The sequence below is a fragment of the Ischnura elegans genome, chromosome 6, assembly GCF_921293095.1.
Source record: "Ischnura elegans chromosome 6, ioIscEleg1.1, whole genome shotgun sequence".
Taxonomy (NCBI): domain Eukaryota; kingdom Metazoa; phylum Arthropoda; class Insecta; order Odonata; family Coenagrionidae; genus Ischnura; species Ischnura elegans.
In genome coordinates this window covers 113,256,320-113,276,079 of record NC_060251.1, presented here as the reverse complement: position 1 = coordinate 113,276,079, position 19,760 = coordinate 113,256,320, and the positions used below count along the sequence as shown (strand labels likewise).

General features: G+C 39.9%; 1 protein-coding gene across 1 annotated transcript; it reads right to left on the bottom strand.

The window, feature by feature from the left end:
- Positions 1–1,338: 1,338 nt before the first annotated feature.
- On the bottom strand, positions 1,339–5,230 carry LOC124161448. The gene is made up of 3 exons (XM_046537770.1): positions 3,722–5,230; positions 1,472–3,181; positions 1,339–1,353 (listed from the first exon to the last, which is right to left on the bottom strand). The coding sequence occupies exons 1-3, from the start codon at positions 5,228–5,230 to the stop codon at positions 1,339–1,341; spliced, it is 3,234 nt and encodes a 1,077-aa protein (XP_046393726.1).
- Between the last annotated feature and the right edge of the window lie 14,530 nt (positions 5,231–19,760).

Genomic DNA, 19,760 nt, shown 5'->3' with positions numbered 1-19,760 from the left:
CACAATATAGTCACACTCTCCGGCTTTGGAGCCGTGTACAACCACTCATTTGCGTCTACTTGTACCCATAAAGTTTGGTTTAACCCAACAAGTCGACGCTCACAAAGAGAATGAATCTCATTAATAAACTGCATCATTTTAGCTTCGCAATCTTCGTGAAGCTGTAATAATTGCAATGGATATAATTGCTTGCAAACTCTCCAATTTGTTGCAACTTTCTTGCACCAAGACAATTCCTCCCTTGAAAACTTAACATAATATCTATTCATTTTATCAATTAACAAATATTCCTTCTGGGGCTTGATATAAATAAACTTATTAGAAGTTCCATTTACCAAAGTGGGTAAGGGTAAAACACGATATACATTAAATCTCAATGAATTGCAAAGAGGTAAATACAGCACATACCCTAAAACTTCCTTAGACCAAAATACATCTAAAGTTAACAATTTTAACATAGCGTTACTGTAAGCCACACTTGGCGGGAAGGGAAGGGACAGTTCCTTGGGCAACTTCGTCTCTTCCTTCTTGAACACACTGAAGATCTCTCCTGGACTAACTATCTGTGGCTGTAACACTCCTTGTCGCGCGTTGATTATAGCGTCCAGTATAATCTCGTAATTACGGGTCACTTCCTCTATTACAAACGCAAGTTCTCTCACATGTTCCTGACCCGTTAGTGCCAGCTTTAAGTAGTTAGTCTCGTTTATTAATTCTCCAGTCGCTTCATTCACGTATCCCTTCAGCTCGTTCAAACCTTTCGATAACCTTTCTTCATTGGTCTGCACGTCTGCAAGTGTGCTATTCACAGCGCCTATAGTCGCCTTGATTAGGGTCACATGTTGCTGTGCAATAGTCAGAAATTTTGACTGATCCTTCTCTAATTGACTAATTTTGTCCATATAATATGATGCATCAGTCTCATCTAAGGTGCCAAATATTACCTTACTGACTTCACCCAAAAAATTGAAAAGTCCTCTCCTTTTCCTCGTATTGCTCCCAGCAAACTGCGAAATCAACCACCTCAGCCTATCTACATTTAACATTTTTTTTCCAGCGTCGGCATAGTGGTTAAACATCCAGTTAGATGAATCCACTGCGTGTGTTGATTTAATAAGCAGAATTGACTAGTCTTTTCTGCGTACTTAGCTACGAGAATCGCGTTTCTTTCCAACTCCGCCAGACTAATATAAGTTATCATCTTCCACTCGCTGTTGTATAGCTCCGCCTCACCATTAGCGTCGTAGTAGAGTCCAGGAGTTTGACCATATTTTTCTAGGAGATAATCCGCTGTCATCGCCCCCGCCACCACACACAAAAACAGGAAGGGTAAGGCGGTCATCTCCTCTTGCCCTGCGAAGAGTTAGAAGAACAACTTCAGACGATTACAATGAACCTTAACCTCCTTTCCTTTCGCCTTTTTTATGATCACGTTTACTCCGTCAACACCCACTACCGAGAAGGGTCCTACCCATTGAGAGGAAAGCTTCTTCGACCGCTCCCTCCTCACCGTCTCGTCGAACAGTAAGACTTTATCACCCTCCAAAAACAGTTGAGGATTGGAATTCTTATCATACTCCGTCTTGTTCTTCTCCTTCGCTTCCATCAATAATTTTCTGGCCTTAGAATGACTTTCCTGCATTCTCGATTTCAACTCCTTCACGATCTTGGATCTGGATCTTCTCAAATCATCCTGGAACGTCAAGAGATACTTGTTTTCTTGCGACGTCACTGGAAATGGCCCCACTATATCCAAATTACATTTTTCGAAGACTGTCTCTGGCGTTTGAGTAATTACCATCGGCATCTTGGTTTTTGGTTTAGTAAGTTTATTCTTTTGGCACTTATCGCACGAGCGTATGTATTTCTCCACATCGCTCTTCATCCCTGGCCACTTATGATACAATTTCACTCTTTCATAGGTTCGATTCATTCCTTGGTGGCCGCCCACGGGTGAATCATGTATTTCTCGGAGAATTTCTTCCTTCCTCTCCTTGCTGATCTGCTCACGAGTCTCGACCTCCGATGACTCGTTCTCTGAGGCTTCTATCGCCCATATGCGACTTAGTGCATCCGCATTCGAGTTCAGCTTCCCTTTCTTGTATATGATTTCATAATCATACTCCTCCATCTTAATTCGCCATCGCATTAACCTCGAACTTGGATCCTTCACATTAAAAATCCAAGTCAACGGCTTGTGATCAGTTATTATTGTAAACTTTCTGCCGTATAAGTATGGCCGAAAGTATTGTGTTCCCCAAACAATAGCTAGTAACTCCTTCTCAATGGTGGAGTAGTTTTTCTCTGCCTTGTTTAATGCTCTTGATGCATATGCAATCGGCAGGTCTTTTCCCGGCGTACCTTGTGATAAAATGGCTCCTAATGCCTTATTGCTGGCATCCGTAGTCAAGAGGAAAGGGCGAGAGAAATCCGGATACTGCAATATCGGTTCCGTCATCAAAATTTCCTTTAAATTCTGGAAAGCTTCTTCTTGCTCCCCTTTCCACTCGAACTCCGCGTTCTTTTTCAGCAACTCATGCAAAGGCCTCGCAATTTGACTGAAATTGTGGATGAATCGCCTGTAGTAACCGGCTAATCCCAGGAAACTCTGCAGCTGCTTAGTATTTTTCGGCCGTGGAAACTTATGAATCATTTCCACCTTTCCAGGATCGGGTTTCACGCCCTCTTCCGAAATTACGTGCCCCAGATAATTAACTTCAGTTCTTAAAAACTCACATTTCTCAGGCTGCAATTTAAGTCCATATTCCCTCAATCTCCCAAAGACTTCTTTTGACCTGTCATTATGGGAGTGAAAATCATTGCCAAAGATCACAATATTGTCCAAATACACGAAGCATCGTAAGCCTTGCAAGCCACTTAGGACGGTGTTCATTAATCTTTGAAAAGTAGCAGGCGCTCCCTTTAATCCGAACGGCATCCTCTTAAACTGAGAGTGACCTTGAAACGTGCTGAAAGCCGTCTTGTGTTGATCATCTTTTGCCTTAGGGATTTGGTGGTAACCACTAGCAAGGTCCAATGTACTAAAATACCTGGCCTTTCCCAATTGATCCAATATTTCCGTAATGAGGGGCAACGGAAATGCATCTCCCACCGTCACATCATTTAATTTGCGGTAATCCACCACAATTCTCCATTTCTGCTTGCCGGAGGCATCCTCCTTCTTAGGAATTACCAGAATAGGTGAATTCCAGGCGCTCTTACTAGGTTCAATTATTCCATCTCGCAGCATGCCTTGTATTTGCCGGCTAACCTCCCTTTTGTGCACTTCGGGGATGCGATAATTGTAATTGTAATCTTTGTAATGTATGTGTTTCTAATGTTTTAATCCAATGTACATGTTTTGTATGTTTCGTTGTATCGAATGTTTTCATAAATGTGTTGTATACAGCATCCGCGAGGGCCAATCCTCGCCGTGGATGAATAAAGATAAATAAAGATAAGGGCGTGTATTAATGGCATTATTTCCTTCACGCGATGGTGTGGGAATTTCATGGGCCACTGCCGTAGTAGCGGTTAGTTTATCGCCCGGCAAGAAAAATACATCACTATAATTCTGACATAAGTCCAAAAAATCTTCCAATTCCCTTCCACAAAGGTGGCTTAATCGCAATTCTCTCTTTAAAATTTCATTTCTCCTGGCGCCTCCCTCTTTTAGCTTTGATGAAGCGTCTTGGGAAGTTATTTCAATTTTTTGCAATACCCTTGGAGACAATTTACACTCGACGTCCTTATCGGTCGTGTTCATTGCGCTGGCCGTACATTCTCCGTCCACCCCAATGGTCAAAACTTCAGCCAGATACACACCATCTTCTAACTTCTCCTTTGCTAATACTCCTTCTCCTTGGGAAGTAGTTGGTACTTTTACTATGCATTCACAGCGAGCGGGGATTTTAATCCTTCGCTCCACGACGGGATCACATTCCAATTTCTTTTTCTTATCCATTTCAAGTTGCAACCCTCTCATGAAAACCTTTCTTTGCTCAACGTATATTACAGCTCCTAATTCCCTCAGTAAATCTCTTCCAATAATTCCATCAAAACTCAGAGAGAAACGGGAGCCATCAATGAGTTGAAAATCTAAAATGGCCTCTTTATTTTGGTCTTCTAGCGTTAAAGTCACTCTTCCTTCTGTGGTAATGAGATCCTCTGTGATGCCTTTCACCCTCACTTTCTCAGCGGGATAATAATTAGTCCCTCTTTTCAATACTGACGATTTTATTAAACTTACGTCAGCACCTGTGTCCAGCAAAAGACACAACTTTCCGCTTTTACTTTCAGGACAGTGCAGCGTTATCGAATCTCCATCGCCGACTCCAGATATGCTGCCGACGTGTATCTGCTTAGGCTTTTTCGGGTTGAAACCTCTCTGGCCCTCTTTTATCTCTTCTTTATCTCCTGCGAAGAAGGACCCTTGCGTGCTCACTTTATATCGGCACTCTCTCGCCATGTGCCCCTGTTTCCCGCACCGAAAGCATTTGATTCCCTCTATTTTCCTTATCCCCTTTTCTTCGCAAGGCTTCTTATTTTTATAATAGCACTTGCTAGCTAGGTGGCCCCGCTTTCCGCAATTATCGCAGTGTACCCGACTTCGAGCATCAGATGATTTTCCCCTCTCAATGGCAGACAGTATAGCGCTTTCTTCCTCTAGAGCTACTTCTACAGCTGTTGGCAATAGCAACGCCTCCCCTTTACTACGCACTATGGTTTGGATCCGCTCATTCTCCAGCCCCTGAATGAAGCAGGCCTTGGCTAAATGATTCACCAATGCTACGGCACCAGCCTCTTCGCTCTCATTCGACACTCGGCGAGCCGCGTCACGCAATTCCGTTTGCATAGCATCAATGCGCGAGCCCCAAGACGCAATACTCTCCCCTTTGTGCTGCTTTGCATTAAACATGGCACAAGCATAAAAGTCAAGAGTCCGCCTAACGGCATAATTCTCTTCTAAAATCGCCTTAACTTGCGCCCATGTATGAGTAAGGTCTCGCACCATTAACTTTGATCTAGCGTCACCAGTTATTCTCGCCTTCACAAATTTTAGAAGTCTATCATGCTGAGAGGGATTTACTAATTCAAATACTACATCCACATTTTCCACAAACTCCCGTAATTTACTTTTATTTCCATCAAAGGGTTGACTAACAATTTTCATCGCTTCTGCGATACTGCAATAATCGCCATTTTCAGAAGATTGCACCGCGTTGGCCATCTTAACTATCTTATTTACTTCACTTTACACAATGAGGGAATTGGGGGGGGGGGGGGGAATTAGAGGACCAAGTGTGGCTTACTCACAATTTTTTTTCTCTTCTGGTGAGTCCGGCTCTTTCTGAAGGTCCCCTCGGCGACACAGGCAACGCTCCCTCCTGGCTGATAGCGGGCGACTCCTGTTGATCCTTCCGTGTTCTCCAAAGACGACAGCTCTCAGAGAGTGATGGAGTCCTCGACTGCGACTCCAATTAAGACTGCCAATCAATCCGCGTACCCGAACACCTGACACCAGTTTTATTATGTCGTATCCCGCTCGTCTTCGAACGAGATATTAGCGACAATACGAACGTCTCTCGAGTGAAAGGATCTGGTGCCGGAAATAAAAGGAGTCACTCTGAATAAAAAGTAGTGACTTTATTCCCTTTTCTTATGAACAAATATGTCCCCAGCCTCCTGGCCGGTCCAGCACAGCCAGTCGCCACGCCACAACTCAGCCACGAGCCAAGCTAGGCATACCCTTTTAATCTTCCCCCACGGGAAGGTCCAAAAAAACCCTCTTATCTACCCCTGGACCGACATCCGCCGATCACGAGCGGGTCCTCTCGTAGACTTGCACTTTGGACTAGCAAGCCTCCGTGCCGACTCACGCGTAGCATTGGCTGAGCTGGACCGGCCAGGAGGCTGGGGACATATTTGTTCCTAAGAAAAGGAAATAAAGTCACTGCTTTTTATTCAGAGTGACTACTTTTATTTCCGGCACCAGATCCTTCCATTCGAGAGACGTTCGTATTGTCGCTAATATCTCGTTCGAAGACGAGCGGGATACGACAATGCTACTATGTAGAAAATGTAAAGAATCGTCAAATTTAAGGTTTGCAATTCTAAAAGTCCATAGAATTTTAGTATTCGTGCAAGTTTTCACTTCTATCATATACTGCGGTTATTATCTATTTGGATTCGTGCGTAAAAAGTAACATCTTCCGATTTGCAATAAAAGGCGAATATTTTTGAAACTACTAAAGGGAAAACGTTAACGAACGTTCATTTTAGGGTTTAGAATGCTAAAAGTCCATAGATTTTCAGTCTTTGTGGACGATTTCAGTTTTGTCATTTTCACATGATAATTAATAATTTTCATTGGTGCGTAGAAACTCACATCTGCTGAATTACAATATTTAGCAATTATATATTAGCCACTAGGTGGAAAACGTTAAGATACTTCTTATTAAGGGTTCAGAATTCTAAGGGTCATTAGAATTTTAGCCTTTGTGCACGTTTTAAGTTTTGCCTTTTTCACATGGTTATAAATAAAATCAATTCGTGCGTAAAAAGTCACACGTTCTGAATTCAAATAAAAAGCGAACATATTAATGCTACTATGTAGAAAATGTAAAGAATCGTCAAATTTAACGTTCGCAATTCTAAAAGTCAATAGAATTTAAGTATTCGTGCAAGTTTTCACTTTTATCATTTACTGTGGTTATCAATTTGGATACGTACGTTAAAAGTAGCATCTTTGGATTTGTAATAGAAGGCGAATAATTTATGCCACTAGTAGGAAAACGTTAACGAACGTACATTTTAGGTTTAAGAATGCTATGAGTCCATAGATTTTCCGTCTTTGTGCACGTTTTCAGTTTTGTCATTTTCACATGATAATTAATAATTTTCATTGTTGCGTAAATACTCACATCTTCTGAATTCCAATTTTTAGCAGATATATATTTGCCACTAGGTGGAAAACGTTAAGTAACGTCCAATTGAGGATATTGAATTCTAAGGGTCCATAGAATTTTAGCCTTTGTGCACGTTTTAAGTTTTGCCTTTTTCACATGGTTATTAATCATTTCAATTCGTGCGTAAAAAGTCACACATTCTGAATTCAAATGAAAACCGAACATATTTATGCTACTATGTAGAAAATGTAATGAATCGTAAAATATAAGGTTTGCAATTCTAAAAGTCCATAGAATTTTAGTATTTGTGCAAGTTTTTACTTCTATCAATTACTGTGGTTATTATCTATTTGGATTCGTGCGTAAAAAGTAACCTCTTCCGATTTGCAATGTAAGGCGAATATTTTAATGCCACTAGTTGCAAAACGTTAACGAACGTCCATTTTAGGGTTAAGAATGCTAAAAGTCCATAGATTTTCAGTCTTTGTGCTCGTTTTCAGTTTTGACATTTTCACATGATTATTAACAATTTTTATTGGTGCGTAAAATGTCACATCTTAAAATTACAATGCAAAGCGAATATATTTATGCCGCTATGAAAAAAACGTCTATATAGGGATTCAATTCTAAAATTCCTTATTTTTTCAGTAATTTTGATTCGAACGGTTACCTATATAGACTTGACATTTTGATGGGTAGTAATTAATTTCAATATTTCCTCGTCTTTATGTTAGATTTAATCGATAAATTCATCAAATATAAACTTTCCTTTTATTTATCAACACAACTCAGTAATTTTTTTGATCGTTTTACAATAAAAATTTTCAAATGATCAGCCGTCTAAGCGCTCTTGCTTTCCCTGACCTGACCTACCACATGCCACTCAGTATGACAGATAAGCCGCTTATTCCATTTCAATATGCAATGAATGTGCTAACTAAGACATCAAAATGGGCTGATAAAATATAGTCAGTGGGGTAGTCAGGGGGGAGGGTTCCGGGGGGTCCGGACCTCCCCTCCCCCCCCTCCCCCCCGAAATATAAAAACGAAATTATTTTCCTACATAAAAGAAAACAAAATTTTGAAAAATCATGAATTTACAAAATATTTCTTTAACAAATGAAATTTTTTCAATTATGAAAAGTGTCAAAATAAGTTTAAAACCCTCTGCTTGGCACTTTTTTCACAAAAATTCCCCCCTGGTTTTAGACCCCCCCCCAAAGAAATTCTTGGCTACGCCATTGAATTTAGTGTACTGATTTCCTGAATAAAAATTGCATTACCATTATAAATAAAATAGAAACGCCTAACCTGTCATTTTGACAGGTGTTGGTCCATTAAGGTGTAAGGAAATGTGGTTAAACTTCTTTTCTATATGAAAAAAATTTAATTATATTTGAACAGAAAACGTACCATAAAAAATATAATTCAGAAAAAATTAAGACAAAAAATTTCAGGTAATTTGTTGAAGTAAGTAAACTAGGTTACCTGTGAAAATTACGGGTCTGGTCCTTCTAGTGTTAAAACAAGCCACAAGTCATGATAAGCTACGAAAACATGGTGGTGAAATGAAATAAATTTAATGATTCAAGGCACGTTTTTGTTGAAGATACCGAAAAAATAAAATCGCATAGAATGCAAAAGCATTTTTTTTCACAAAATGATCCCAGAATATTTGTCGTGAAGTTAAAATAGACCTGTACAGAATACATTGTGATCAAAATCTGGGGTCCTAGTTGACAAAGGTTTGTTTAATTGAAGTGGAGAACCCTGTATTTTTCAGGTTTTTTTATCCATAGCCTACTTCTTCAGCCGTTTGCGGCAAAAAAACAGATGGCCTTCACCGTTTCACAGATGTTGATGACGTCACGCACTCTTGTCGAGTAAGAGAAGGCGTCTCATCTAATCATTGGTCACGATACTTTACCTCATATTATTGTCTGTTATATACACTCATGATTTTGGAGTAATTTTGATTGATTTTGTTAAAAACTAAAATATTGACTAAACTCACCCTAATTCATTTTTTTAAAGAAATGATAGCATAAGATTGTTATTTATTGTAAAGTACTCCACCGATTAAGGTAGGTTTCCATGGAGTATTTAAGAATCACTATGGCAGTCTCACCTCCCTTCATGCACTTCCCTCTTGAATTCATAATAAGGTCCTTTTCATTCCCTAAAAAAATCCTATTCTATTCCTTCCTCTCCCTCGTTGACATAACATTCTACCCTGGGACGCCGTCTTACAAAAAATATGGGGGGGCCCAAACCGGGGATCTTTGTTATAAGGAGTTATGGCAGTGGTAATAAGATTCACACAGCGTTAGTTCAACAAGATATATTCGGATATAAACGGATACAACTCAATGGTACATTAGGCGCGAACACACAGAGAGAACACTAGCGTGCACCGGAAGTGCGCGCGCACACAATCGACAAACATCCAATACAATCGATAGTATCGAACAATCGATACAGGATCATAGCAGACAGACATTAAGAAACTATTGAGCACACCCTTCAACACTCCCCTTTGCTCATAGTTGCAGCCCCAATTCTTTAGTGAACTTCTGAGTCTTTATACGGTTTAATCCCTTGGTTAAAATGTCAGCTACATTTTCAGAGCTTGGGATGTGCTCATAAAATATTAAACCCTTGGATACACAGTCTTTGACATAAAAGTAACGCACTTGGACATGCTTTGAACTTTCGGCAACAACCTCATCTTTGGACCATGAAATGGCTCCCAGGTTATCACAAAAAATTTTACATGGTTGAGGACAGTAAAAGGATTGCCCTAATTCCTTCAACAGGGATGATACCCATACAACCTCTCTAGCTGCTTCCTGCATTGCAACAAATTCTGCCTCACATGTTGATTGAGACACAATCTTTTGCTTCCTTGACAGCCAAGACACAGCACTGCCAGCCAGTATAAAGACATACCCACTCCTGGATTTTCTGTCCACTGTGCAGCCTGCGAAGTCTGAATCACAAAACACCCTTAAAGTTTTCCCAGTCTTTCGATAAACAAGTTTCAACTCTTTCGTTTTGAGCAAATACTTAAACACACGCTTCACAGCTCTCCAATCAGACAAAGTAGGATTTACACACTTTTGACTTAGTTTACCTATGGCACATGCAACATCTGGACGGCTTACCGTGGCAACATACATTATATGACCAATAGCTTGTTCATACAATTTTTTATCAAAGGGTTCATCACAATCAATATCAAAACCAGCTTCACACTCCTTAGCTAAAGGTGTTGACACCCCAGTCTCATTCATAATATCAAATAACTCTAACATTTGACTCACTTGGGCAGATTGGTCGAACACAACTGTCTCACTGTCAGGCATATGTAGATGAACAGAAAGAAATTGGGTGTCAGAGCCCAACATTTTGACATCCAACTTTTCTTTAATCTTGCCCTTAAAACCTTCAATCATAGACTTTTTCCCAACAATCAAAAAATCGTCAACATACACAGCCACAATGAGATCCTTAGTTTCATTTACATATACACATGAATCACTCAAACAAGGTTTCAAGTCCATACCCTTCAAAATATTGTTTATGTGTTTGAACCACATTCTCCCTGCTTGCTTCAACCCATAGAGACTTTTCTTTAGTTTGCACACATATTGGTTCCTATTCTTTCCCTCAATTTCGAAAAATTCAGGTTGCTCCATATATATGTCCTCATCTAAGACACTGTTCAGGTAAGCGCACTCAACATCAATGTGTTCATAACACCATTCATTCTCAGCACAGAGAGCAAGTAAAATCCTCAATGTTCTGCGTTTTACAATTGGACTGAAGGTTTCAGTGAAGTCCACCCCAGGTCTCTGCCAGAATCCCCTTGCTACAAGTCTAGCCTTAGGTCTGTTTGAGTCCCTTTTAATACTTAGAACCCACTTACAATCGATCACATTTGTATTTAACGGTCTCTTGACAATGTCCCAGACATCCTTTTTGTAAAGGTTCTCTAATTCAGCCTCCATAGCTAATCTCCATTTTCCAGATTCATTTCCCCTTAAGGCATCATTTACAGAAATGGACACACACAGATCTTGAGCCCTACAAATCATTGCAATGTTCCCACAACAAGAATGAGTCTTTTCTTTTCGAAGTCTGGAAGACCTCCTAGGAGCAAGTACATTTTCAACTCCCAAGTTAACCCCATCGTCAAGTACCCCCTCATGATTTTCATCTCCATTCATCAAGTTCTCCAAGAAAAAATCATCATCTCCTTCCTCATACTCACCATCACTCTGGACTTCAGGCTCATCCGGGTCAAAGGTCCCTTCATCATCCACATGCCATATCCAATCATTACATCTCCTTGGAATGTGAGTGATTTCACACATCTCTTTACACGGGAACACCCTCTCCTCAAAACGTACATGACATGATATAATGACACTCCTACTTTTTGGCAAATAGATTCTGTACCCCTTCACTTCTCTATCATATCCCACAAAAATACCTTCATCTGCCCTACAGTCAAACTTATTTCCAGTTGGACTCACCAGATACCAGACCTTACAACCAAACACCCGCAATCTAGAAAGCTCCCCTTGGATGTCAGCCTTCTCTCCTTTCCATAATTCCAAGGGAATTTTGTTCTCAATTGCAGACGATGGACACAAATTTCTGATATGACATGCTGAACTTATTGCTTCAGCCCACAAGAAAACAGGAAGCCCTGCTTGAATAAGCAAACACCTTGCCATTTCCACTAGTGTTCTATTGGCACGTTCAGACACACCATTTTGCTCGGGGTTTCTAGGCACACTTTTCCGATGCAGAATACCCTCAGCCTTCAAATAATTCTCAAACTCAACACTTGTGTATTCGCCACCATTGTCTGATTGAAAAACACTTATTTTCACCTGATGCTGAGCCTCAACCTCTCTCTGGTATTCTCTAAAGCATTTAAATACTTCACTTTTTTTCTTGATTATCCTGACATTTGTGAATCGAGAGAAATCATCAATGAAAGTCACAAAATAATGACCTCCCCCCAACGATTGACACTGTGCCCTGCCACTTACGTCACTGTGGACAATTTCTAAAGGGCGTTCACAATTGTGATGAGCAACTTTCGGAAATGGCAACTTAGTCATTTTACCCTTCACACAGACTTCACATAATTCATCGTCCCTTTTGGAATCCTCTTTCTTGAGATCAAGACCTGGGATTCTGTTCATAGCACCTTCATGGAGATGTCCTAATCTCTCGTGCCACAACGTACTCTTGAAGGCTTTGGCCTGAAATACTTCGATTTCTGTACCACCATTGCACTCATCGTTGACAGAAACATTTGCGACGTAGCTCTCATCTGGCTCAGTCTCTAAATAATATACATCATTTTCTACTAAGGCATTGAACAACACATCACCGTCATCATGCTCTCCAATAGCTTCATTTAATCTGAACACGGTCTGTACACCTTTCTTCGCCAGCTGTCTGACAGACACAAGATTCACGTCCAACTCAGGTACCCACAGAGCATTTGATAGTGACAAGGTCCAGCCCCCACAAGAGTTTGCTAACTTGATGACAATAGTTCCCTTCCCCTTCACGGCCAGACGTCCCTTTCCAATCTTTACTTCTCCGGTGGCAGGTTGGAAATCGAAAAATCGGTGACGGTCTGGCGTCATGTGGTTCGAAGCACATGAGTCTAGGTAACTAACACACTTTCTTTGGGAGCAAGCCAAAGCAAACGCCGATATGAGTCCTTTAAACTTCGGCTTGTCCCCTCCTTTCTCGTGTCTCTCCCGTGACTCCTCGCCTTTTCCTTTTCTTTCCTCCGACTTGTCTCCCCTCGGCGCACCACACTGGTAAGAAATGTGGCCCCACTTACCACACTTATAGCATTTCTGATCAGCAGTGCTCCTCTGCTTTCCGTTGTTGGCTGCTCTCGTCCTGCTGAACTTCCGCGCTGCCAACGCACTGCCATGCTCAGAGGACTCCGCAGCATTAATCCTTCTCTCCTCAAGCAGTAGGTCTGCCTTCACCGCCCTAGACGTCAGTTTCTCATTGATCTTTGTTATTCTCACATACGTAGAATACTGTGGATCCTTCACGAGTCCCGCCAATATAAACCCGCAGAGCTCCTGTATCCTCCCAGTGTACGCTGAGATGTCCATCGCCTCTGTCTTCTCAATGCTACCCAGCTCTCGGAGACACATAGCTATATCCATGGATGTAGCCCTCCCATGAATCTCTTCTAAGGTGTCCCAACACTCCTTGGCTGACCTCAAATGGCTGATGTCTGTGAGGTACTCCGGGCGCACATGCCGGAAAATGTATGCGCGAGCCTTGTTGTCCTTGCGCATATTTTCTGGTCTCTTCAACTCGTCAGCACTCAGCCCGGGGTTGATTGCGTCCCAGCAGTTCAGAAAAATCATCGACGCCTCCGACATGGTCCTCCAATATTCGTAATTATCCTTGCTCAGGATTGGATTCATTTGCCTATCCGAATCCAGCAACTCATCTTGATCCGCCATGGTCTCGCCTTTTCTATTATGTCCAATTTACCGAATCACTAACGTCTATCACCACACAGCACGATCCCTGGGCCCATAACCTGTTATAAGGAGTTATGGCAGTGGTAATAAGATTCACACAGCGTTAGTTCAACAAGATATATTCGGATATAAACGGATACAACTCAATGGTACATTAGGCGCGAACACACAGAGAGAACACTAGCGTGCACCGGAAGTGCGCGCGCACACAATCGACAAACATCCAATACAATCGATAGTATCGAACAATCGATACAGGATCATAGCAGACAGACATTAAGAAACTATTGAGCACACCCTTCAACAATCTTGCCCTGAGAAATTTTATAAGTAGTGAGTTTTAAGTTTTTTAAACATTTTAGAAGAGTCATCTGATCAACATTAGAACCCTGATAACTGGAATCTCGATATCTGGACACTTCGTGGAAAATTGACAAGTCAAACACATTTTTTCCTCACGCCCATAACGAATTTTCGAGGGGGCTCGGGCCCCATGGAGTCGGCGCCACTGATTCTACCCTCTAATACTATCTTCAACCCCCCTTCTCACTAAGTACTCGCTCCATCCATACCTCCTGTCTCTACCGTAACTCATTTAAAAGGTGCCTCTCTTCCCCCACCTCGTCCAGCACTTCATCATTCCTCCTCCCTCCAGTCTTCTTTCCAGTCCATTTTTCCATTCCATAAAGCAGTACATTCCAGATCCGATTCTTTCCTAGCCATTTCTTGAAACTCCATTTTAAGGATTCTCTCATAAGCTCCTTCCAGTTCATAAACGCCTCTTTTTCTAATACAATTGACTTTCTGATGTCCTCACTGCTCTTTCCATTTCAGAGACTAATGTTCTTGATGATGGTTTGCAGGTCCCCAATGGGAATATATCCATAATGCCCTTGTGCTCCATGGAAGTTTGGCCCAGGTGTATGGTCCAAGTAAGTCCTCCTGACTGGTTGACAATAAGAGATGGTTTGTTACTTCTTGCCCATCTTCACACCATGTGCAAATGGCTGAGTCCAAAACATCCAGCATTGGCAGATGTCTCATTACATGCTACCGTTGAGTGAGTAAGCCCACTGCCATAATTACAGTAAAACCTCTATGTAGTGAACCTCTTTACATCATAAACCTCCATACCTCACAGCACCTCTACAGTCCCCTACGGTCCCGTCAGATTTAAATGTAAATTTATAGGCAAACCTCTATATAGTGAACCTCTTTATATCATAAAACCTCCACTTATCATACCAAGGAGACACCCCCGAGACGGCCTTACTACCTCCACAAATCATGCCAAGACAACTAGAGACCATTAATGCAGCCGCGATTAAGTACATTGAATGACATTTTCAATGATAAATGTTTCACGATTAATTTTTTTTATACACCTTTAATATGCTGTAATTTTCACGTGAACCATTAATTAAGGCCATTTTGTTCCATATGAGAACATACCTAACAGTTAATAAGAAAAGAGGTTTCCAACTGTTCTAATAATTTTAAGTGACTGTTGAATTAAGAGAGCTCACATTGTTTTCTCTCACATCATGGTAAAAATCATGCTGTTGCGCTCGCTTTCTGTTATTATTAAATGATAAATATATGTTCACTAATGCATGCATGTTTGTTTTAACACATAAATACTTTGGTTTAACAGACAGCAGTGCCTTTCATTTCCGAAGGTTATGAAAAAATGGTGCCTATCTCTAAAACCTCTCTATAGTGAACCTCCATGCATCAAATTGCCCAAATTTTGGTCCCCTCCATTACGATGTAAAGAGGTTTTACAGTACTAAGGTAGTCCTCATAGTAATAGATGTAATGGTAAGCTAAATGCCTGCTGAAGGGTTGAGGTTGATTTTATCAAAACGTGAACATGGTGTCTGTGTGAGTGTATTGAATAGGTAGTGAAGGCTTTTTTGGCTGCTGACTGAATGAGCCATTAGGAATGGCAGGGAATGATTGGCAGAAAAAAACCTAGCATCACCATTAACTTGCCCTTAATGTACTGCACTCACGGGCCCATGGCTAACCATTGCAATTTATGGATGAAGGGGGAAGGATGTACTTCAACAATCTGATTTCTCTTGCTGTCTCATATGTAGTTAAATCCATAAATTCCATTTGAATGCGTAACTTTCAAAGAGAGAAACTCCAGAATTTCCCAATTTCACTGAACTTAGGTACATCACTCATGGTATCTACGTAAATGTGTTGAATATATTATGCTTTTGACGTAAAGTACTCACAATCAGAGTGAAAAATATAACAAACATTTCATTGCTTCATATTATTTTACACAAGTTGCTTCCTCTTATTTCCACAAATTGCTTCACCTTATGAACACAATATCGAGTAGAAATGGCATTGTAAAGCTTTCATGTAATATTTCAGGCCTGCCAGGTGAGCCATGGTGAAATTCTCATATTGCCCAGGATTCCTTTGAATTGGGCATTGATCCATGCACCTTTGGCTTTCTGGGCCACCGTGCAAACCACTATTCTATCAACATCGGTGAATTCCCCTGGCAAGTGTAATGAGACTCACCATACATGATTTTAGGCCCTTTTGGTCCATCATGGATGGCAATGGAAGCGATAAAAACTTGCCAAGTGGATGGCATAGTGGTCCACTTAGCAGCCCAGAAAGCCAAAGGTTTGATTCCTGGTCTAGAGGAATTTTTTCACTTGTAAATTTATGAGAAGTTTTTGATGATGCCAAAGAAATGTATATGTTGGCATGGTCACCAATACATGGAGATAGACACCTCAAAAAATTTGAAACATTTTAAATATTTGAACATCAACTTCAACCCATAGTTTATTAAGGTAAATGAGGATGAAATTCAAGACTAAGGCACAGGTGTATGAATTTCACATTCTCACTGTAAAGGTGTAACTTTCTCTCCCATATCCATTTCATGCAAAAAAAATTTACATTTGGACCCTAGTTACTCAGACTGTTGGCCTAGCATGGCCTTGTTGGTTGGGCCAACAGTCTGTGTTACTAGGGTCCAAATTCCTTTTCTTAACTCATCTGTCTTATATCAGGCTTTTAAGTATCATATGTATTACATTTTATCATTAATTACATGTATTTATTTTATCAGCACAAGATTGTGATCCAAAACACATCTGCTACTGCAAATCAGTGTTAGTTTTTCCCTTTAATCCTAAATCTCTGCTTTACCACAATTTCGTCTGTTTGGTATCTCACACTATTCCGGATGACTCCCTGAGTTGTGTTTGCACTGTTTCCCTCTTTGATTCCTATACTCTTATATCTGCGTATTATTATTAATGGCTAATTTACATTTTAGCATTATGCCAACTAAATGTGCAGCTGATTTAATGATGATGTATGCAAGGGCGCAGCCAGGAATAAAGGCTAGGGGGGGTTTCAGGCACAACTAATACTGGGGGGATGGGGGGGATTGCATACCCACCAGGTTAAGCGGGAGGTGCACAGGCCTTCTGCCGAGGGAGAAAAAACAAGATAAATGGTTCAAAAATGGTGATTTTTACGGCCTTCTGAGGGATGTTTTGTTAATCCTCACACTATTTTATAAGCAATATTAATCCAATTAAGTAAAATAGATTTGACTTAAAAATTTCTATGAGCTCTGGGGGGGTTTATCCCCCAAAACCCCCCCTCGCTGCACCACTGGATGTATGGTCCTCCAAAACATGCAAACTGACAGCAAAATATCTTTATATTCAACCCACAAAATACCAGCGTGAGCAACTCACTATTAAGTTAAACAATTCTCACTTAATTATCATCAACTGTCTTCAAACATGAGAGAGGATTAGCCTAGCTCTTCACACATTTCTACTATCAGCTAATCCTTTAACACCTACATGATTCTTCTGCTTTATATACTCCATTACCTGCTCTATGCACTTCATCATTGGCCTCCTCCTGCCATTCTTCCCTTGATCCAGTCCTTCAGTGATAATTTTCTTTATTCCAATGCATCCAAATATGTCTCTGATTAAATTTTCCTATATTCTACCTAAAATTTTCAAAAGAATTCTCGCCTATCCTTCATAGAACATCCTTATTAGTAACAGGATCTTATGATCAGGGGCACAGCTAGGAAATAAGGCTAGGGGGGGTTTTAGATGCAACTTACACTGGGATTCCCACCAGGGTAAGCAGGAGGTATGGATGCCCTCCCCCAGAAAAAATTTAAGGTATATGTTTAAAATGGTGAGTTTTACCGTTTTATGAGGGATATTTTATTAATTCTTACACTATTATGTAAGTAGTAATAATTTCATTAAGTAAAATAGATTTAACTTAAAAAAATTTCTGATCTCTGGGGGGGTTTTAGCCCCCAAACCCTTCCCTCGCTGCGCCACTGCTTAAATAAATAAATAAATAAAATAAATAAATAAATAAACTTTATTGGCTCTAGGAATCCTTTCCTTTGGAGCCTAAATTAATACATAATCATAAACACTCAGGCTGAGAAGGTTAAAATAAAAAAAAGAAGAAATCATGAAACACTTAACCAACCAACTCAAACAACCACCTGTATACAGATTTCCAAAGACATGAAACAAAATCAAAAACCATACAAAAAACATAAAAACCCAAAAATTGCAAGTTGCAGACGCTTATATAAATTCAGGTATCATAAAAATAAAAAGAAAACAAAGACTTTTTGAAATTATTGAATGTTGAGATATTTTTTAACTCTTGAGGAATCGAATTCCATACATGACATGAATTAATATAAAATGAATTTTGGTACATGGTTGTTTTATGAATAGGTACAATTAATTTATTTTTATTTCTTGTAAATCTTGTTTTTTTCATAAAGTTATCTATGTAAGGCTGGAAAATATAACAAGGAGTTTCAGTTTTTAAAACTTTATACATAAATAGACCCATTTGAAATTTTCTTCTTTTTTCAATTTTTAACATTTTTAATTCCTTATAATATGGAGTGACATGCTCATAATATCCAATGTTACACACATAACGCAAGATACAATTTTGTATTTTCTGTAATTTAGATATCTGACATTTATTAATGTTCGACATCACCAAAGAACAGTAATCAATATGAGGAATCAACAAAGCATTCGCTAGTTTGAGTCTCAATGGTATTGGCATTAGGTTACGGAAGCATTTTAACTGGTGCAAAGATTTAATTACCTTATTAGAAATGCATGCTATGTGTTCGTCCCAAGTTAGTGTTTTATTTAGAATAACGCCTAAATTTTTAACCTTTTCAGAATAATCTATTTCTACGTCATTTACTTGAATTTTAGGCAGTAAGCCGATGTTTATGGAAGACAAGACCTTGGCACTGCCTATTATAATGCTCTTAGTTTTCTGTGAGTTTAGTTTCAGACAATTTTAGACGCCCATTCACATATAATTGAGATATCTTCGTTAACTTGTGCAATAGCGCTAGAGATCGCATTGCGATCGCAGTCAATATAGATCTGCAAGTCATCAGCATATAGATGGTACTTACAATGACGTATCTTATTTGGGAGGTCCTGAATGTAAATGACAAAGAGCAATGGCCCCAGTATTGCTTATGATTATAGCTTCATCATTCTTCAATGCAACCACATTCCGAAAGCTTCCAACCTTTTTTTCTGCTGCTGTAATCATCCATGCCTCACTTCCATACAGAAGCATGCTCCATATGTAAGTCTTAATAAATTGTTTCTTAACTTCAACGCTTATATCCAGCTGTAAGGAGACTCCTATTTTTTTTAGGAATTGTGTCTACGCTTAGGCTATTCCACTGACTTTTTCCTTCTTCCTTTGGTCCATCCTTGGTCACTTAGCAACGCAAGTAGCAGAACTCCTTCTCCTCCTCAAGTTTATGGTTTTGTAGTTTCAGGTTGGTCTTCACCTCTGCCCTGCCAGTGCCAATCAATATTTGTTTTCTTTGCATCAATTTTCAGCTTCAATCTAGTTATCATATTCTCTTAAATTAATAGAATTTTCTTAAGGTGTCTCTCTGCCTCTGCTATGTCACTGGCAAATTGGAGCATACTAATTTTTTCTCAATGCATTTCAATCCTGGTGCCATTTCATTTGTTTCATTTATAGCTTTCTCGTTGAAATCATTGAAAATTACCTACTTGGGACAGAGTGCACACTTGTCTCAATCTATAGTTATTCTTGGTTTTTGGCTGCTCTACCAAGATTTATTCAAAGCTAATTGATTTTTATGAAGATTGTGGATAATGCTCCGATCATTATGAAATACTTTAACAGGATTGTGGGCATTGCATTCCAATCCATGCTATGAAAAGCATTTTTTTTGTCCAAAAACTCAATG

Bases quoted from the DNA above. Each gene is read 5' to 3' on its own strand.
- LOC124161448 (XM_046537770.1), bottom strand. From the start codon at position 5,230: ATGGCCAACGCGGTGCAATCTTCTGAAAATGGCGATTATTGCAGTATC. The intron at 3,182-3,721 runs GTATTGCAAAAA...GTAATTCCTAAG, and splicing joins AGTGTAAATTGTCTCCAAGG to AAGGAGGATGCCTCCGGCAA.